This window comes from Coenobita brevimanus, chromosome 57, assembly GCF_032717465.1.
Source record: "Coenobita brevimanus isolate Jiangsu-jjx chromosome 57, ASM3271746v2, whole genome shotgun sequence".
Classification (NCBI taxonomy): domain Eukaryota; kingdom Metazoa; phylum Arthropoda; class Malacostraca; order Decapoda; family Coenobitidae; genus Coenobita; species Coenobita brevimanus.
This window is the reverse complement of record NC_137010.1, coordinates 40029235-40051989: the sequence shown is the minus strand read 5'-3', so window position 1 is coordinate 40051989 and position 22755 is coordinate 40029235. Positions and strand designations below refer to the sequence as shown.

General features: G+C 40.4%; 1 protein-coding gene across 1 annotated transcript in view; it reads right to left on the bottom strand.

Moving 5' to 3' along the window:
- Window positions 1–22755, bottom strand: part of LOC145401971 (calcitonin gene-related peptide type 1 receptor-like) — a 128877-nt gene that overhangs the window by 79498 nt on the left and 26624 nt on the right. The window contains exon 4 of the mRNA XM_080274075.1: window positions 8233–8339. Coding sequence (XP_080130201.1) covers window positions 8233–8339 — 107 coding nt within the window. The remainder of the gene's footprint in view (window positions 1–8232; window positions 8340–22755) is intronic.

Genomic DNA, 22755 nt, shown 5'->3' with positions numbered 1-22755 from the left:
GCAGATGTGCCTGGTCATATCACCTTAACTTTCTTAGTCCTGTATATAGACCAGTGCCAACTGTCAACATCTACCTAAATAGCAGGAATTTACGAGTTTAATGAAGGTGTTCAGAAAAGCTTTAAAGGCCGCACATGTATTTGTACAGAGGAAGTCACTAATTACAGAGATGGCTTTATGCGTTGGTCGGCCACTGCGGTAGGTGTAGCTTTGTCTTTACCAAGTGGGAGGGGAAGAGTGAGTTATTAGGTATAGGAAGGAGCCGGGTTAGGTCACGGTAGGATTATCAGGTTAGGTCAACACAACAGAGGAGGACAGCCAGTCAGCATTAGACACGACAAAGGTCCTAGGGACGTCCTGTGTATAAATACCTCTGATTTCCTTACTTGTGTACAGTCACTCTGAGGGTGAACTCTGTGTAGTCCGAAGCGTTAGAGGAATAATGAAGGTAACCTCTTCCTCCCACCCATTCCTACACACACACACACACACACACACACACACATTATATATATATATATATATATATATATATATATATATATATATATATATATATATATATATATATATATATATATCAGCCGTGGCTCAGATGGTTAGAGCGCTCCGCTCTGACCCAATGGTCGGAGGATCGAATCCACCCAAGGGTCATTGGTAGACATCAGGAGGGGCATCGGGTCATAAAATGCTACACGCTCCAGTCCAAAGTCCTCTACCCAGGGGCAACGCCTTAGCCCTTCGGGGATACCTGGCGTAAAACCAAATTATTATTATTATATATATATATATATATATATATAATATCATCATCATCAGCCGTTTGAGTATCCACTGCAGGACCGGCCTATCCCGACCGACGTCGGGACGATACAGCCAATGTATCTCTACCAAGTGGCTTAGGCTGTCTGGTAGAGATTGTATGTAGGGTGAGAAGTGTTTGTAAGTGTAATTGTAGTGTTGGAGTGGCTTTAGATGTATGTGTAGTCTGTGAACCAAGTGTAATCGGCCCGCGCAAGCCGACTGGGTGAAAGCATACTTTTATAGTAAGCGACACTGGTTCAACCACAACACCCCTTGTGTTCATATATATATATATATATATATATATATATATATATATATATATATATATATATATATATATATCTATATATATATGTATATATTGTTACATAGCCTATGATTTCATCATCCTTTGTGTAATTTTAACGCACAGTATGCTGCATGTTTGATCACGAGCGTGTTCTGCCTCAGTCACCCCCTTCTACCGTTATAGTAGAGTAAGTCGTCCTTTCTGTTGTTCAGAATAGGATTGTCAGCTCTTTGTCCCCATGGCTTCATTTGCGCGTCCTTCATACAAGTTGTATCAAGCTCTGCTGGCCCCTATATAATGAGCTCAGTCTCTGCATTATTGCCACTTAGATCTACTCCTCATTTTGTTCACATCTCTGTCCTCCCCTGTACAGTTATTACTGTGAGTGCTCAGGAAGTCTCCAACCATCTAGCAGCTGTGTGTAATTTGAGTATAAGTGTTATTGCATTTTGTTCTTGTACTGTATAGCATAAGTTGTTAATTTGTAGGCCTAATGAGGTTTTTGTAATTTATGTAAAGGTTCTTTACGTCAGTCATCATTAATATTATTTTGTATCTGTAATAATTTATCTTGCATTAACTGAGCATTACCCAGTGTATTTTAATTTTATCAGGGCTGACTTAGGTAAATTTACTCTTGCTAATTTCGTGTTAATAGAGGCTATTGCAGTTAACCATATATTTAACCTGTTTTTTGCCATTACATTATCCTTATGAGTCCTGAATGTTTTGTTGTTAGTTTGTGCATTAAACTTTAACTTGTAATTTTACCTAACTTTTTTTGTTTGAACCTGGAACTTTACGGGACAGTAGTGATTTTTTAGTATTCTCACTTAAAGTGTACATTATCTTTCTCTGTTCCGTAACATAAATTTGGCGACCTCATATCAGGATATTCAGGATATTAACATAAGGATATTGCTTGATATTTTGTGACTGTTACTTATTCATGATGTCTACTATTACTACACTTGATGAAGCCAAAGATTTTTTGTCAAATGTGCAAACAGTGTTGGATGTAGAAAACAGAACAAAGAATGAACTTAAGCTTGTTGCTCAACAATTGGGAATTGCTATTCGCTCTCATCATTCTAAAGATCAAATTGTTGACATGATTAATGAAAGCTTGTTTAATGTAACTCCTCCAAATGAGCAAACACAGATTGAATTAGCTAAGTTACAGCTAGCCCTGCAGGAGGCTCAGGCTAAGGAGGCGGAGACTCGTGCTAAGGAGGCTGAAGCACAAGTTCAACTTGCCAGAATTCAGGCAGACCATGAGTATCGCATGAAACAAGGTGGAACTGGATCATCTAGCTTTGATGATTTTGATGTGGTTAAAAATGTTAAACTTGTCCCTCCTTTTAATGAATCTGATTTAACAAAGTATTTTCAGTTGTTTGAGAGGGTAGCTACAGGTTTTAATTGGCCCAAAAAGTATTGGCCAGTACTCCTTCAAACTGTTCTCACCGGTAAAGCTCAAGTAACTTATGCATCTTTGCCTCAGGATCAATCTGATAATTATGATGTAGTTAAGAGCTTGATTCTTAAGGCCTATGAGCTTGTTCCTGAAGCCTATAGAGTAAAATTTAGGACAACTTACAAGCAAGATAAGCAATCCCATGTTGATTATGCAAAAATCAAAGAAGATCTGTTAGACCAGTGGTTAAATTCTAAGAATGTGGATTCTGATTTTGGTAAATTTAAGCAGATGATTTTGCTGGAGGACTTCAAGAGGTGTATTTATAAAGATGTAAGCCTATATCTTGATGAGAAAAGAATAGATAATTTGTCCGATGCTGCAGTTTTAGCTGATGAATATGTTCTCACTCACAAGAGATATTCTAAAGAAAAAGGGAAAGCTGAGAGTAAGTACGTTGCCTCTACTAAGAGTACAGGTAACAGGAAAGAGAATAAAGATGATGTTTCTCAGGAAGTAAATACCAGCTCCACCTCTAGATTTCAGAAAAGTAAATGTACTTATTGTACTAAGCTTGGTCATACTACGGAGAAATGTTTCAGAAGACAGCATGATGTGAACAAAAAGGAGTCTTTAAATATTCAGTCAATTGGTCTAGTGTCCACTCTTGAGAGTTCCCAGAATTCTTTAACTGAGTTAACTGAACCTGCTTTGAGGGGTAACTTAAATTCTCATGATGGAGCTCCTCTTTTGAGCAGTAACGTGGGTGACACTCTCAAGAGTTCATGTGCTAATTTCCTGTCTGATGGTTTTGTTAGTCCTCTGGACAGTAATGACAGGAAATCAGTTAAAATATATCGTGATCCAGGTGCTTGCCAATCCCTTATGCTGACCAGTGTTCTAGGCTCTAATGTTAATTCCTCTGATGAAACTGTAATCTTACAAGGTGTTGGGAATAATTACTTCTCTGTCCCTCTGTGCAGAGTGAATTTAGAGTCTGGTTTTGTTAATGGTTCCGTTATGGTTGGGTTGGTTGAGACACTCCCAATGTCAGGTGTAACTTTCTTACTGGGAAATGATATTGGTGGAAGTCAAGTGTGTCCAGCTCCTCAGTTGTCTAGTGAGCCAGTGGCTGCGACCCAGGACTGTGATGTCCCTGATGTGTTCCCTGCATGTGCTGTCACTAGGGCTAAGTCTAAAGTTACTGGTGATTTAGAGGATAATGATGATGATGATGTTATCCTAACTGACACTTTTCTTGCTAATTTGGACCACTCACCAGATGAGGCAGTACCCCGTAGTGTTGATAATTTGTCTCGTCAAGAGTTGGTTGAGTTGCAGGTTGCTGACCCTGAGTTGAAAGGTCTAGCTAACTCTGCTTGCAGTGAGGAAGAGTCAGCTGGTGCTTCTACTTGTTATTATATAAAGTCAGGAGTACTTATGAGGAAGTAGAGACCCCCAGCAGCATCAGCCGACTGTGAATGGGAGGTTGTACATCAAGTTGTCATCCCTCGTGTTTGTAGGCAGGATATCATTAGAGTGGCTCATGATTCCAGTTTGGCAGGACACCTTGGAGTGAGGAAGACTGTGGCACGCATTTTGAAACACTTCTAGTGGCCAGGTATCTTCAGGGATGTTTCCTGGTATTGTAAGTCTTGTCACACCTGTCAAGTTGTGGGGAAGTGTAATCAGACCGAAAAGGTTGCACCTCTAGTTCCCATTCCTCCTTTTGAGGCGCCTTTCACCCGTGTGTTGGTGGATATTGTGGGCCCTCTTCCTAAGACTTCTTCAGGATTTTCTTATGTGTTGACCCTGATTGATATGGCTACTCGTTATCCTGAAGCCATTCCACTTAGAAATATCTCAGCAAAGAACGTGGTTAAGGAAATGCTAGGGTTCTTCACAAAGTTTGGTCTGCCCAAGGAGGTACAGTCCGACCGGGGAAGTAATTTTGTCAAATGTTTTCAAGCAGTCTCTGAAAGAGTTGGGCATCACCCAGATCACGTCTTCAGCTTACCGTCCCCAGACCCAAGGAGCGTTGGAGAGATATCATCAAACACTCAAATCGATGCTCAAGAAATACTGTTTGGAACATCAGAAAGACTGGGATAAAGGTCTTCCATTTGTTGTATTTGCCGCAAGAGAATCTCCAAATGAATCACTGGGCTTCTCACCTTTTGAACTATTGTTTGGCCATGAAGTAAGAGGACCCCTTAAGCTACTCAAGGAATGCTGGCTGTCAGAGGAAGATGACGTCAACCTGCTGGAGTATGTGATGAAGTTCAAAGAACGGCTGTCCACTGCTTTACAGCTGGCGAGAGAGAATTTAGGAGCTGCTCAGGAGAAGATGAAGACTTGGTATGATAAGAAGTCCAGGTTACGCCACTTTCAGCCAGGAGATCAGGTTTTGATTCTGCTACCAGTGCATGGGCAACCTCTTCAAGCCAAGTTTAGTGGTCCTTATTTCGTGGAGAAGAAACTCAGTGATGTCAACTATGTCATCGCCACACCAGATCGTAGAAAGAACAAGCAACTATGTCACATCAACATGCTAAAGTTATATCACAGGCGGGACGAAAATAATCCAGTCTGCACTGTAGCTGTTCCACCCGAGTCTGCAAGTGAAGCTCTCCCATGCAGTATGAGCCTGAGTGATAGTTTGGGGAAGAATCCTGATATCTTGAATGATCTCCAGACTAAGCTTTCTCACCTGCCTCCCGAGGAGGGGCAGGAGTTTTCGGCATTACTGCAGGAGTACCCGCAAGTGTTCCGTGCCACTCCAGGAAGAACCACTGTGTTGATGCATGATGTCGATGTTGGAGACGCAAAGCCAATTAAACTGCCTCCTAACCGTGTGAACCCAGTGAAAGTTCCTCTCATCCAGAAGAAGCTTGGCTACCTGTTGGACCATAAGATGATTGAGCCCTGTCAGAGCGAGTGGAGTTCTCCTGTCACTCTAGTCCCTAAGCCAGGTGGTTCACAGCGGCTTTGCATCGACTACAGACGTGTTAATCAGATAACCAAAACAGACACTTACCCTCTCCCTCGCGTGGAAGATTGCATAGACAAGATCGGAAAGGCTAGGTACATAAGTAAGTTTGATTTGTTAAAGGGATACTGGCAAGTACCTATGACTGAACGTGCTAGGGAGATCTCATGTTTTGTAACACTAGGAAAGACTTTTGCATGTTCCGTAATGCCATATGGTATGAAGAATGCACCAGCCACATTTCAGAAGCTCATGAATGTTGTAACAGAGGGTTTGGCAGGGTGTGTTGTTTATATTGATGATGTATTAATCTTCAGTGACAACTGGAAAGATCACCTATGCCATGTCAGTAAATTTCTTGAGCGTTTGGTTCATGCTAATCTTGTAGCTAATTTATCAAAGTGTGAGTTTGGTCCAGCTAAAGTTCAGTACCTTGGGTACGTAATTGGTGATGGACATGTTGCACCGCCAGGAGCTAAGGTTCAGGTTATAAGTGATCTTCCCAGACCTAAAAGTAGGAAAGAGCTACAAAGATTTTTGGGAATGGTAGGTTATTACAGGAGATTTGTTCTTAACTTTTCTATTCTTGTATCACCACTTACAGACCTACTGAAAAAGGGAGTTAAATTTGTCTGGACCGATAACTGTGAATCCTCTTTCAACAAACTTAAAGCCATCCTATTAAGTCAGCCAGTGCTCGCTACTCCATATTTTGCTAAGCCTTTTAAGATGGCTGTTGATGCAAGTGATACAGGAGCTGGGGCTGTTTTGCTGCAAGAGGATGATCAGGGTATTGAACACCCTGTATCTTATTACAGTAAGAAGTTCACTCCACCTCAAAAGAACTACTCAACTATTGAGAAAGAGCTTTTGGCCTTGATTTTGGGTTTACAGCATTTTTCATTTTATTTGTGTTCTGGTTTTGACCCCATAGTCATTTATATCGATCATAACCCACTGAAATTCCTTAGTAAGTTTAAAGATAAAAATCAGAGATTGACAAGATGGAGTCTACTTCTTCAGGAGTATTCATTAGACATACAACATGTCAAGGGGAAAGAAAATGTTATTGCAGATTGCTTATCTAGACTTTAGACAGATTGTTTTAGAGTAATAAGAAATTTCCTTTGTAAATTTCTTTTTCTTTGTGGGGAGGTGTTACATAGCCTATGATTTCATCATCCTTTGTGTAATTTTAACACACAGTATGCTGCATGTTTGATCACGAGCGTGTTCTGCCTCAGTCACCCCCTTCTACCGTTATAGTAGAGTAAGTCGTCCTTTCTGTTGTTCAGAATAGGATTGTCAGCTCTTTGTCCCCATGGCTTCATTTGCGCGTCCTTCTTACAAGTTGTATCAAGCTCTGCTGGCCCCTATATAATGAGCTCAGTCTCTGCATTATTGCCACTTAGATCTACTCTTCATTTTGTTCACATCTCTGTCCTCCCCTGTACAGTTATTATTATGAGTGCTCAGGAATTCTCCAACCATCTAGCAGCTGTGTGTAATATAAGTGTTATTGCATTTTGTTCTTGTACTGTATAGCATAAGTTGTTAATTTGTAGGCCTAATGAGGTTTTTGTAATTTATGTAAAGGTTCTTTACGTCAGTCATCATTAATATTATTTTGTATCTGTAATAATTTATCTTGCATTAACTGAGCATTACCCAGTGTATTTTCATTTTATCAGGGCTGACTTAGGTAAATTTACTCTTGCTAATTTCGTGTTAATAGAGGCTATTGCAGTTAACCATATATTTAACCTGTTTTTTGCCATTACATTATCCTTATGAGTCCTGAATGTTTTGTTGTTAGTTTGTGCATTAAACTTTAACTTGTAATTTTACCTAACTCTTTGTTTTGAACCTGGAACTTTACGGGACAGTAGTGATTTTTTTAGTATTCTCACTTGGAGTGTATATTATCTTTCTCTGTTCCGTAACAATATATATATATATATATATATATATATATATATATATATATATATATATATATATATATATATATATATATATATATATATATATATACAGAGAGAGAGAGAGAAGTCGTCTTTCTTTTATGTGCTGAAGGATACGTGCATAATAAAACCTCCTGTTGAGAGAATCACACAATCGAACAGAGCAACTGTGACACCTGATATCAGCGCATAACTGTAAATCCCCTGCACACGCCAAGGATCGTAATATGAGAAATCATCTTCGGGACTTTAGTGCGGCAAGCCGCAGGTGACATGTATTATTGTATGTCGGTTATCTCGTGCTTCACACCATTTGAACAAAGAGGAGTGTGAAGTAAGGCGCTTATTCATGTTGATGACTCTGTTACAAACAAAGTAAACAAATCTGTAAGAAGGAGGAGGAGGAGGATGTTCTAGAGGAATCTCCCAAGGCCACAAGAACAAAGACTTTAATACTTTCAACACTAGTACGTCACTCATTTTTTATTCTTTACATTATCAGACTGTTTATTCAGTTTGAGGGATATTTCCAATACAGGGTTATTTAAGTTTATTCCAGACTTCCTTTTTCAAAAAGTATATCCTAGACTAAATAAATTCGTCTACAGAGAGTAAGACTAAAATACACACTGACCTCCTTGAAGTACATGAATTAAGTAAGAGTAATAGATTTGTAAAGAGGAGGAGGAGGAGGAGGAGGAGAAGAAGAAGGTGGTATGGGAACCTGGTAAGCCCAGGAGAACACGACCCCATCACCGTCACCTACCGAGAGGTCATCGAGGTCAACACAGGTGGTGTAGTTGGACCAGGTGAGGTTGGTCTTGGGGTGTCTGAACCAGCGGCCGTCCTCCAGACACTCCCTGTGGGCCATACCTGAGGGCAGACAGGTATGGGGCTTAATTAGTGCACATGTGTGGCTTACGATGGCTTTGGTTAGGTAGGATTAAGGCAGATTAGGTGTGTGGTGTTAGGTTAAGATAATTAGGTTGAAGACAGGATATGTGTGTGTGAGTTTATGTTTCAGTAGGTGTGGTTAATTAGTGCAGTTGTCTGGGATTAGGTTAAGTTAGGCCAGATTAGGTGTACTGGGTTAGGTTTGACTAGATATGAGGTTAGACAAGGACAGGTTAAATACGTTTAGATTTGCTGTGTTAGTCAGTGTAGGTGTGTGGTGTTAGTTTGTGTAGGTGTGTGGTGTTAGTGTAGGTGTGTGGTGTTAGTTAGTGTAGGTGTGTGGTGTTAGTGTAGGTGTGTGGTGTTAGTTAGTGTAGGTGTGTGGTGTTAGTGTAGGTGTGTGGTGTTAGTGTAGGTGTGTGGTGTTAGTGTAGGTGTGTAGTGTTACTTAGTGTAGGTGTGTGGTGTTAGTTAGTGTAGGTGTGTGTTGCTAGTTTGTATAGGTGTGTGGGGTTAGTGTAGGTGTGTAGGGTTAATGAAGGTGTGTGGTGTTAGTGTAGGTGTGTGGTGTTAGTGTAGGTGTGTGGTGTTAGTGTAGGTGTGTGGTGTTAGTGTAGGTGTGTGGTGTTAGTGTAGGTGTGTGGTGTTAGTGTAGGTGTGGTGTTAGTGTAGGTGTGTGGTGGTAGTTAGTGTAGGTGTGGTGTTACTTAGTGTAGGTGCGTGGTGTTAGTTAGTGTAGGTGTGTGGTGCTACTTAGTGTAGGTGTGTGGTGTTAGTTAGTGTAGGTGTGTGTTGCTAGTTTGTGTAGGTGTGTGGGGTTAGTGTAGGTGTGTAGGGTTAATGTAGGTGTGTGGTGTTAGTAAGTGAAGGTGTGTGTTGCTAGTTTGTGTGTGTGGGATTAATGTAGGTGTGTGTTGCTAGTTTGTGTAAGTGTGTGGTGTTAGTGTAGGTGTGTGGTGTTAGAGTATGTGTGTGGTGTTAGAGTATGTGTGTGGTGTTAGAGTATGTGTGTGGTGTTAGTGTAAGTGTGTGGTGTTAGTGTAGGTGTGTGGTGTTAGAGTATGTGTGTGGTGTTAGTGTAGGTGTGTGGTGCTAGTGTAGGTGTGTGGTGTTAGTGTAGGTGTGTGGTGTTAGTGTAGGTGTGTGGTGTTAGTGTACAGTAGGTGTGTGGTATTAGTGTAGGTGTGTGGTTTTGGTGTAGGTGTGTGGTGTTAGTTAGTGTAGGTGTGTGGTGTTAGTTAGTGTAGGTGTGTGGTGTTAGTGTACATGTGTGGGGTTAGTTAGTGTAGGTGTGTGGTGTTAGTGTAGGTGTGTAGTAATAGTCAGTGTAGGTGTGTGGGGTTAGTAAAGGTAAGTGGGGCTAATTAGCAGAGGTGTGTTAAATTTAGATGCCATTATAGGTTTCTTCATTTACGATGGCTATTTTGTTTCAGTCATTTAATTAACTGTTTATGTATCTATTATTTTTTCTGAAAAAAAAAAAAAAAAAAGAGAGAACCTAGCATCACTACTTGCAAAGTTTGTTACTCCATAATTAATTCAGACTAAAGCGTAAAGTTAAAATCTGGCAAGTTCGGGATGTTTCAATAAGTTGCTTTTTAGTGATAGCTTGATATGGGAGGAGGATTACTGAGCCGGATTGTTCTAAACACGAGTACCGTACAGTCAGTTGTGGACCTAAACACACCGAAAAATTGCGCATTAATTTTGTATTAGACAGATTGGTGCTTCCTGATACTCTAAACTCGTCCTTTACGATTGCATCTTTTTCATTCCATTTTTGTCAGTGGCAACAAATTTTATTCGGTTCAGGAGAGACTCATAGTGAAGGAATTTATTGAATTCCCAGCAGTTCATGGGAGGCTATAGGCTGAACTCAACGAAGTGCCCAGGGTATTAATGACAGCAGTGAGTGATGCAGGAAGTCAGTGAGAGGGAATTAATTTGAGAAAAAAGTCTTTCTTTCCTTCAAGTAATATGTAATGTATGTGTAGTGCCATACATGAAAGCAGTACTCCAATGTGGATTGAAATGACTGCTGGATAGATGCAGAAGGGCTATACTGAATATTAGAGGATTAGGACCATAATACTGTGAGAATATATATATATATATATATATATATATATATATATATATATATATATATATATATATATGTGTGTGGATGAGCGAATGAGAAGACAAGTGTTGGATGCAAGAGTGTGGAGAGGGTGAGGGAATGGAGTCTCGGACCATCACTTAGTGATGGCCAAGGTAGAGCTGCAAAGAAAGTGGTTGAGGAGACGAAGGGGAAGACAGGAGGAAGAAGCTCCTGTGAGAAGAGTGGAGAAATTGCAAGATAGTGAGAAAATGACAGAGTATAAGAGCATAGTGGAAGAAAGATTGGGAAGGTATGAGCTAGAGCAGATGGAAGGGGTGGAAGACGTAAGTAAGATATTCACGGAAGAGATAAGCGCAGCGTGTGAGGCGGTTTGTGGAGTGAGGAGGAGATGCAAGGGTGTGCAAGGGACAGCATGGTGGAATGATGAGGTGAAACGAGCTGTGGAACAAAAAGAAGAAGGCATATGGTGAATGGTTAGCGAGTAGAGGTAGGGGAGAAGATGAGAGAGAGAAGAGAGAGGTATATGTGAGCAGGAGAAGGGAGGTTAAGAGACTGGTGAAGGAGAGTAAGAAGAAAGTGGATGAAGAGTTTGGGAGGAATCTGAGTGTGAAATGGAGGGAGAGTAAGAAATTGTTTTGGAAGGAGGTAGAGAAAGTAAGGCAGTGTGAAAGGGGAAATAGTAGGGGAGTGAAAGATAGGAATAATAGATTGTTGGTGGAGAAGAGAGAGAAATTGAGGAGATGGAAGGAGCACTTTGAGGATTTGTTGAATGTAGAGAGTGAGAGCAGTGTGAGTATAAGTGGTTGGGGAATGGCTGGGAGAAGAAGAGATGAGAGGAGGGAGGAAGAGATCAGTAGGTCGGAAGTAGTGGAAGCGATGAAAAAGAATAAGCTGGGAAAGGCCCCAGGAATTGATGGAGTGTGTGGTGAAATGCTAAGGTATGGGGGTGAGATTGTTGTGGAGTGGATATGGAAGTTGTGTAGATTGGCTTGGGAAGAGGGAAGGGTTCCAGAGGACTGGAAATCAGGTATAATTGTTCCTCTGTACAAAGGAAAAGGGGAGAGAGAAGTATGTGGTAACCATAGGGGTATTTGCCTTCTTAGTGTGACTGGTAAAATATATGGTAGAATACTCATTGATAGGGTTAGGCATATGACAGAGGAGCTAGTTGGAGAAGAACAAGGGGGATTTAGGAAGTGAAAAGGGTGTGTAGATCAGATATTTGTTCTAAGATGTTTTGTGGAGAAGTATTTAGAGAAGGGAAGGAAAGTGTATGCTGCCTTCATGGACTTGGAGAAAGCTTATGACAGAATAGATAGGCAAGGTATGTGGAAGGTATTAAGAATATATGGAGTGGAGGGGAAATTGTTGAGTGCTGTGAAGAGTATGTACGAGGGAGCTAGGGCTATGGTGCGAGTGGATGGTGAGCTGAGTGAGTTCTTTGATCTCAATGTGGGACTGAAACAGGGGTGTGTGATGTCTCCATGGCTGTTTAATATATATATGGATGGGGTTGTAAAGGAGGTGCAAGGTAGGGCAGTGGATGTGGGGGTGGCCCTAATGAATGAGGGTGAGATTTGGAAGCTTCCGGTGTTGCTGTTTGCTGATGATACAGTATTGTTGAGTGAAGATGAATGGGAGTTGCAAGGTTTGGTGAATGAATTTGGGACAGTGTGTAGGAGGAGGAAGCTGAAAGTCAATGTAAACAAAAGTAAAGTTATGGTGTTTGAGAGGAATGAAGTCACAGAGTGTGCAGTGAGGTTGAATGGTGAGGATATGGAGAATGTGAGTGCATTCAAGTACTTCGGTAGTGTGATGAGTAAGGATGGAACTTTGGGGGATGAAGTACGTGAAAGGGTACAGCAGGGAAGAAAGGTTGTTGGTACACTGAAAGCAGTGATGAGAAATAGGGAGGTGAGTATGGAAGTTAAGAAGTCACTGCATGATGGTAATGTGATCCCTACCCTGACGTATGGAAGCGAGGCGTGGACCTTGCAAGAGGGGAACAAGTCAAGAGTGAGAGCAGTGGAAATGAGTTACTTGAGAGGAACATGTGTAGTGACGTGGAGGGACAGGTTGACGAATGAAGAAGTGAAGGAACGTTGTGGGGTAGATGTGGATGTGGTTGAAAAGATTAGGAGAAATACACTGAGGTGGTTTGGACATGTGGAGAGAATGGAGAATGAAAGACTGACTAAGAGGGTGTATGTAGGTGAGGTGGAGGGAGGGAGAGGGAGGGGTAGACCGAGGATGAGGTGGAGGGATGGAGTTGAGAGGTATATGAGGGAGGGGGGGGAGTTGGGGGGAGGGTAGTCAAATGGTGGGTGACAGAGTGACTTGGAGGCGTTTTGTCTGCGGCCACCCTTTGCGGGATTTGGGCGTCGGGCTATATATATATATATATATCCATCATCCAATCCTACATTGCCCCATGAGGAGCGTAGGAGCCAGGGGCTAAGCAGTTGGTCCCGACATTTAAGTTGAGAGTGACCAGCCTCACACATCCATGAGTGACATTACGTGAGCAATCAACCTCAACCACCCCTTGGATATAAGCCTTCACCGGCTCAATCCGACTGGAGCGCAATAATTACCCACTAAACCACCAGGCCCCAAAATTTGGTTATATGGTTACCACCCAGCGCAGTAAATGGTTTCCTGGTGCACAGGAAACCATTTGGCTTGTCACGCAGTGTAGAGTCACCCACAGGCTGAAGGAAGTGGAAAGAATGAAGGTAAGAAAGGCAGAAGAGGGAGTGTAAAGTCACCCGTAAGCAGAAGGACAAGAAAAGAATGAAGGAAAGAAGGATGGAGAGGAAAGGGCAGACACCCGAGAGCAGCACTGCATCGAGTGAGTGGATGGCGAGCGCCCCCACATCTCACAAAGATATATATATATATATATATATATATATATATATATATATATATATATATATATATATATATATATATCATCATCATCATCATCAGCCGTTTGAGTATCCACTGCGGGACCGGCCTATCCCGACCGAAGTCGGGACGGTACAGCAATGTATCTCTACCAAGTGGCGTAGGCTGTCTAGTAGAGATTGTATGTAGGGTGAGAAGTGCTTGTAAGTGTAATTGTAGTGTTGGAGTGGCTTTGGATGTGTGTGTAGTCTGTGAACCATGTGTAATCGGCCCACCCAAGCCGATTGGGTGCAAGCATATAGTACTTTACAGTAAGCGACATTGGTTCAACCACAGCATCCCTTGTGTCCTATATATACATATATATATATATATATATATATATATATATATATATATATATATATATATATATATATATAGATAGATAGATAGATAGATAGATAGATAGATAGATAGATAGTGTTAAAACGGCTGCTCTGCATTACACAGAAAAATTATATACAAACGTTCTGAGACACAGCTCGACGAACGCCACGAAGAAACGAACGCCACGAAGAAAAAAAGATTTAAATGCTCTCTTTTTCTTCAACCCTTTGTCATTCCCCTCAGAAATGAGTGTATTCGTATATATCTTTATAATTTGCTCTATTAAAACTGCTTTGCTTCATTCTAAGCAATTGCAGTTTTTGTTTGAACTGATATCAACTTCATAACTGACCGCCGTACAGCAACACTTGAGAGTTTTAACAAAAACTCCTGTTACCTTTATATTAACATTTTATCAGAGAGAAAAAGGATTCACGTATCCTGGTACCTGTGTTCCTCTTATAGTATGAAGCGCTAATCCCGAATGATGCTTAAAAGGACTTATGATAATATCAAGATTATCCTGTTCTGTACTGTTTCCAAATTATGACTAAATTATATCAAATTCACTTCCAAGCACAACACACTAGAAAAGAATATGCACAACCGTAAGTGCAGAAAAATTTAATGGGATTCTGTGAGTCAGAACTCCAATTTGTGCTGACAAACACTGACCCTGTTTTTCTCTTCCTCGAGTGTCTGGCTTTCGGTAAGTTGTTTTTCGGAGTTTACCTGTAACCCCCTCTGTCTGTCTGTTTGTTTCTCTCTCTTTCTCTCTCTCTAGACGAGTATATACAGTACATAACAACAGATTTATCCGGCCCATGTATTCAAAATGTATGGATATAGGCTATAATGGTGAAATGGACAGGGGCAGGAGGAGAGGTAGACCACAGGTGAGACAGAGAAACATATGAGTAAGACATGTAGGAAAGTGATCTGGCAGTAAATAAAACCCACACTTGTAGACGAAGAATATATTTACTAAACAGTTTCGGTGGACATTGCCGCCATCGTCAGTCGTCAAGGCCACTGATAATGGAGATAGTGTTCATCGAAACCGTTTGTTAAAAATATTCTTTGTCTACAAGTGTGGCTTTTATTTACCGTTTTTCATTTTCACGTAAGAGTGATTCATCCAGCCAAAGTGAACTGGGATGAAATGATGATCAGTACCAGGATGTCTCAGTCTGAATATCTGTAAAGTGAACAGAGGAAAACGAAGAGCTGGTCTACGTGGGAGATGAAGGACAGGAGCTGAGTATGATTTGACAGAACCTGAGTTGGGCTGTGGTGAAAACTGCAACTGACTGATTAAGTCGAAAAACGGTGAAGTGGATCGGGGAAGGAAGGGAGGTACGCCAAGGATGAGACCGTGACTGGAGGCTGAGGAGTATACTCGTATACAAGGGAGAGACCTGGGATGGAAAGAAGGGCCGTTGTTGAGGTAAGTTAATCCCTTCTGTACAATGACACCTTTCTTATTTCGTACTTGCTACCGCCAGTTGATCTGAAACAACACTCTGAAGGAGTTAGAAGCAAAATTCAACAATCGCTGCAGTGCGATATCGTAATAATTATTTTATCCTTGCTACTATCGCTCGATTCTATTCAGCTTAGGGGAGTCGGTTCTTAGTGAAATTGTTTGAAGCCAACATGAATGTCTTTTGATCACGGTCACCCGAAAATTAAGAAATGATATGCGATCATCTTGATCTGTTCGGGACAGACTGACAGGCATTGCAGGAGATTTATATACAGGGCGAGATTAGCAAGTTTGATTCATGTGATAAGTAGCCTATGTAAAACTATCATGGTTATAACTTCGTTGAAAAAGTAAACTTATACCTAGCACGTGCCATTACATGGTCAAGGGATGAACATAGCCTGACAAGGAGGGGTTTTCAGAGAGTAGAACACCCTCTCCACACTACTGGTCTAAGGGTCAAACATTTCACTATGCCCTGTTACCTTGCCCTTTGGTCGGTTGTTCTAAAAATCCAGTTACTTCGTTCTTGCCCGGGTCTAAATCGTTACATTAAGCTTGGTCAAATGAAATTAAGACTGTTGAATTGAATTTGTTCTGTGGCACTGACCACTGACCCATTGTTTTTAAAAATAGACCTCTTCACTCTTGGCTGACCCTCAGACTTTCCATCATGTTTGGGCCTTTGGCGGATTATTCCCAAAATCTAATCACTTCCTTTTTGCTTTGCACTGAAATATCACAAATACCATCGTTTAGATCTGTTTAAGTTCATCTTGCCATGTAATCTTAACCTTTACCTTATTTTGCTACAAAAAAGTTAACGCTGTGGCTGAACCTCATCTCATCCACCAGCTTGGTCTAAACCGGATCAGAATCAAAACTGTACAAGTTGACTTTGCAATGTGATGTTGACCTTTGAACTAGAGCTTTACTAAAAAAAAAAAAAAAAAGGTCAGCCACTTGGTTGACCCTCAAACCTTCTATCAGGTTTGGTAAAAATCGCACAAAAACTGTTTAAGTTATTTAATTTACACACACACACACACACACATACATATATATATATATATATATATATATATATATATATATATATATATATATATATATATATATATATATATATATATATATATATATATATATATATATATATATATATATCCAATTCCGACAGCAGCACTACTCACTCGATGTAGTGCTGCTGTCGGGTGTATGCCCTTTCCATTCCTCCATCCTTCTTTCCTTCCATCCTCTTCTGTCTTCTTTTCCTTCATTCTTTCCATACCTTTCTGCCTACGGGTAGCTTTACACTCCCTCTTCTGTCTTTCTTTCCTTCATTCTTTCCTCTTCCTTCTGACTGTGGGTGACTCAACACTGAGTGACAAGCCAAATGGTTTTCTGTACTCCAGGAAACCATTTACTGTACTACACTGGGTGGAAACCATATAACCAAATTTTGGCGCCTGGTGGTTTAGTGGGTAATTATTGAGCTCCAATCGGATTTAGCCGGTGAAGGTTTACTCGTATATCCCACGGGTGGTTGGGGTTGATTGCTCATGTAATGCCACTCAATGATGTGTGCAGCTGGTCACTCTCATCTTAAATGTCGGGACTAACTGCCTAGCGCCCGGCTCCTACACTCCTCATTGGACAATTTTGGATTGGATGATGGATATACATACCTACGTATATATATATATATATATATATATATATATATATATATATATAGATTTACGTGAGGAAGAAGGAACAAAAAGCAACGAGCCCACAAAACTGTTCCTTCCAAGAGAAAAACAAAATACAAGAGAGAGCCAAATTCAAGATTCATTCATTTCGAGGTGCCTGGACACACTGCGTTTGAAAGACTGGAGATCATAGGAAGCAGGAAATACAAACAGAGATAGACAGTTCCAGAGCTGACATGTTGCATAAATGAAGGACTGGGAGTAACGGTTAACTCTTGCATTAGAGAGTTGGACAGAAAAAGGGTGAGAGTTTGCTGCTAGATGAGTGCTACTCGCCCGTCGTAGAGGTGGAGGAATGCATGCAGACAGTTCAGAGGAACAGTGACCATTGAAGTAGCGATAGAAAAGAGATAAAGATGCAACAGTGCAGCGAAGAGACAGAGGTTGAAGGGAGTCAGTAATAGGGGGAGAGTTAATGAGACGAAAAGCCTATGACTTCACCCTATTGAGAAGAGCTGTATGTTGGGAGCCTCCCCACGCATAAGAGTTGTACTCCACGCAGAGGTGGTTAAATCCCCTGTATAGAGTCAACAATTGGGCAGGGGTAAAGAAGGAACGGAGTCGGCTTAGCACACCCAATCTCTTGGAAGCAGATTTTACTAGAGATGTAATATGAACTTTCCAAGACAAATGAAACCCCAAGCATACATAATGTATATATATATATATATATATATATATATATATATATATATATATATATATATATATATATATATATATATATATATATATATATATATATATATATATATATATATATATATATATATATATATATATATATATATATATATATATATATATATATATACATCCCATCTCATCTCATCAGCAGTTTGAGTGTCCACTGCAGGACCGGCCTATCCCAACCGAAGCGTGGACAATACAGCCAATGTAACTCTACAAATAGTCAGGTAGCATAGCGATATTTTCGTTACACGGCGGATTAAAGCACCGAATTTGGTATGAGGCTTCCTTAGGGTCTAATGATGAATTTTAGAAGGGGTGCCCTCAGGAAAATTTTAAAAAATATATAGATACTCTATACTGAAGGTGGAAAAAGGGCATTTTTCTAAGATAATAAAAATCGTGATTAGACGATATTGGTTGAAGATACATAAAATTTGATGCCACATTCTTGAAAGGAAATTAAACTTTACATTGTTTTTGTTCTATGCACTTTTTTGATCCGATTTACCGTTTATGAGATAATGAGTTTTTTTTTTAGTATTTTTTTTTTTTTTTTTTAATTGTAATAAAACTATATTGGTTAAAGATATATTAAATTTGAAACTACTGTTTGAAAGGAATAAAGGTTTGCATCTTTTTTATTCGTGACAATTTTTTGATCTGATTCAGCGTTTACGAGATATTGAGGATTTTTTAGGTGTTGAGTAAATATTTCATAAAATTTTCCCATTTAAAAGATTATCATCATTATAGGCATTACATGGATAGGAAATTGCACTCTGTACTGCGATATTTTATTATTATTAATGAAACAGCCATAAAAAATACATATTTTCACAAAAAAATGTACTAGACTAAACTTTTATAAAAGTAACTACAATCATTGTAGGCAAAGAACTTCATATTTTTTTACTGTAAATTATGATGTTTATGAAAACTGGCTGAAATCAATTCAGTATCTCCCACAGGAACTAATAAGCAAATGCCTACACTATATCCCCCAGTGCCATCAGCTTCTCCTCTTTAGACTGTTGTCCTATTTTTCTAATACATTTGCACTTACAAAGTGGTGAACAATCTACATTTGCTTTAACACACTTGCAGACGGAGCAGTCCCCTTTGCAGGAGCGTTTGATCAGTTCCCTGCACGATCTGGACACTTCTGGAATAGTCATTCAAAATGGTACCCATGACCCAGATACCTTGGTCCAGGCAAAATCCTGTGGGGAAGGAACCACAAGCTGTTTCTCTGTTAGTCGTCCAGATTCCTGCTTGATAAACTGTGCGGTGGACATGCTGCAGGAGCGCATCACTGGTGGGTGGCAGTCTGTCCATTGCCCGATTCTTCTGACAAAAGAGTCCCCTTCTTGTTTCATTGACTGGACTCAAAGGGCTGGTTCTGTTATACAATATGACAGTCAATCTCTCTAGCTTCTTGAAATGTTCATCTTTGACATCCAGCAACTGGAATGGACGACCAGCGAGATACACATAAACCTGCCAAGCCTGCCAAACCGACTTCTTACCCTTGCCATTGAAGGCAGAGGTTGTGTCGCAACCTGAAAATGCATGGAACACAGTTAATGCTCGTGATTTTGGCTCACTGAGGCTTGCACAAATGGAGTTTATGTGGTAAAACATGTAGTTTTTGCCCATACCAAAGGCTACCCATATGTTGACGAAAGGACAAGTCGCAATCAGGTCATGAAATATGCCTGCAAGGATGACTATATCGTCTGTGTCTACAGTAAGCACTTGAAGTCTTTGCTCCATGCTCCAATGCATGCACTACATGGACCACTATTCGGGAAGGTGTCAGGCACGACAAAACTGCCAGGCAATTGAATGGACTTCCTTCGCGACCCAACCAACAAGGAGGAGCTGTTTTCCTTTTTGACTGCTAAAATTAAAGAGTTCAACTGGCCACCAGCCAAAGCCGTATATGTTATCTCAGGGGAAACTGTGGAGTCTATCAGTGCCAGCACCCCCATGCAAAACTGTAATCATGAGAAGGCAGACACCCCAATAGTGGTCCATGTAGTGCATGCATTGGAGCATGGAGCAAAGACTATTCAAGTGCTTACTGTAGACACAGACGATATAGTAATCTTTGCAGGCATATTTCATGACCTGATTGCGACTTGTCCTTTCGTCAACATATGGGTAGCCTTTGGTATGGGCAAAAACTACATGTTTTACCACATAAACTCCATTTGTGCAAGCCTCAGTGAGCCAAAATCACGAGCATTAACTGTGTTCCATGCATTTTCAGGTTGCGACACAACCTCTGCCTTCAATGGCAAGGGTAAGAAGTCGGTTTGGCAGGCTTGGCAGGTTTATGTGTATCTCGCTGGTCGTCCATTCCAGTTGCTGGATGTCAAAGATGAACATTTCAAGAAGCTAGAGAGATTGACTGTCATATTGTATGACAGAACCAGCCCTTTGAGTTCAGTCAATGAAACAAGAAGGGGACTCTTTTGTCAGAAGAATCGGGCAATGGACAGACTGCCACCCACCAGTGATGCGCTCCTGCAGCATGTCCACCGCACAGTTTATCAAGCAGGAATCTGGACGACTAACAGAGAAACAGCTTGTGGTTCCTTCCCCACAGGATTTTGCCTGGACCAAGGTATCTGGGTCATGGGTACCATTTTGAATGACTATTCCAGAAGTGTCCAGATCGTGCAGGGAACTGATCAAACGCTCCTGCAAAGGGGACTGCTCCGTCTGCAAGTGTGTTAAAGCAAATGTAGATTGTTCACCACTTTGTAAGTGCAAATGTATTAGATAAATAGGACAACAGTCTAAAGAGGAGAAGCTGATGGCACTGGGGGATATAGTGTAGGCATTTGCTTATTAGTTCCTGTGGGAGATACTGAATTGATTTCAGCCAGTTTTCATAAACATCATAATTTACAGTAAAAAAATATGAAGTTCTTTGCCTACAATGATTGTAGTTACTTTTATAAAAGTTTAGTCTAGTACATTTTTTTGTGAAAATATGTATTTTTAATGGCTGTTTCATTAATAATAATAAAATATCGCAGTACAGAGTGCAATTTCCTATCCATGTAATGCCTATAATGATGATAATCTTTTAAATGGGAAAATTTTATGAAATATTTACTCAACACCTAAAAAACCCTCAATATCTCGTAAACGGTGAATCTGATTTAAAAATAAAAAATTGTCACGAATAAAAAGGATGCAAAATTTAATTTCTTTTCTAACAGTGGTTCAAATTTAATATATCTGTAACCAGTATACTTTTATTACAATTAAAAAAAAAACTGAAAAACTCAAAAAACCTCATTATCTCATAAATGGTGAATCGGATCAAGAAAGTGCATAGAAAAAAAAAAAATGTAAAATTTAATTTCCTATCAGAAGTATGGTATCAAATTTTATGTATCTTCAACCAATATCATCTAATCACGATTTTTAATATTTTAGAAAAATGCCAATTTTCCACCTTCAGTATAGGGTATCTATATTTTTTTAAATTTTCCGGAGGGCATCCCTTCTAAAGTTCATCATTAGACCCCAAGGAAGCCTCATACCAATTCGGTGCTTTTATCCTCCGTGTAACGATAATGGCAAAATTTGCCGCTAAGCCACCTGACTACAAGTGGCTTAGGCTGTCTGGTAGACCTTGTACGTAGGGTGAGAAGTGCTTGTAAGTGTGTTGTAGTGTTGGAGTGGCTTTGGATGTGTGTGTAGTCTGTGAACCAAGTGTAATCGGCCCACGCAAGCCGACTGGGTACAAGCGTAATTTATATTATGCGACACTGGTTCAACCGCGGCACCCCTGATGTCCGCCAATGCAGTACGTGGCCAGAAGAACGCTCCCAAAGTTTAGTACCCTGGCGTGGCGCGAACCCTCGTTCTTCAGTGTAACAAAACGCAGACTTTACCACTGTACCACAGAGGCTCCATATATATATATATATATATATATATATATATATATATATATATATATATATATATATATATATATATATATATATATATATATATATATATATATATATATATATATTGCCAGACACCTTAATCCCTTATTCGGGTTGGCCGCATACAAATCGCCTACACGTCACCCTGTCCCCCGTCATTTCACTGCCCTTCTCCCACTTCATACCACCTTCTCTCATATACCTCTCCAATCCATTCCTCCATCTCATCCTTGGCCTTCCCCTCCCTCTCTCCCCCTCCACCCCACTCACATACACTCTCCTCGTCAGTCTCTCACTCTCCATCCTCTCCACATGACCAAACCACCTCAGTGTGTTTCTCCTAATGCTTCCTATCACATCCACATCCACACCACAACGCTCTTTTACATCCACATTTGTCAGGCTCCTCTAAAATAACTCATTTCCACTGCTCTCACTCTTGACTTGTGCCCCTCCAACAACGTCCAAGCTTCACCTCCATATGCCAGAGTTGGTATTCAATACTGTTATGTATTAACTTTTTCACTTCCATGCACACTTCCCTGTTTCTTATCACTGCCTTCAAGGAACCAGCAACATTTCTTTCTTGTTGCACCGTTTCAAGCACTTCATCCTCCAGACTTCCATCCTTACTCATCACACTATGCAAGAACTTAAACATACTCACATTATCCATTTCCTCATCATCCAACCTCACTGTACATTCACTGACTTCACCTCTCTCGAACACCATAACTTTACTCTTCCCTACATTCACCTTTAAATTCCGTTTCTTACACACTTTCCCAAACTCATCCACCAAGCCTTGCAGCTCCCCTTCGTCTTCACTTAACAACACAGTATCATCTGCAAACAACGGTACAGGGAGTTTCCAAATACTGCCCTCTCTCATTAGGGCCATCTAACATCCACTACCCTACCTTTTATCTCTTTTATTACCCCATCCATATACAGATTGAACAACCATGGAGACATGACATATCCCTGTTTCAACCCAACCTTCAAATAGAAAAACTCACACAGTTTACTATCCACACGCACTGCAGCCTTAGCACCCTCATACATACTCTTCACAGCATTCAGCAACTTCCCATCTACTCCATATAATCTTAATACTTTCCACAATCCTTGTCTATCCATC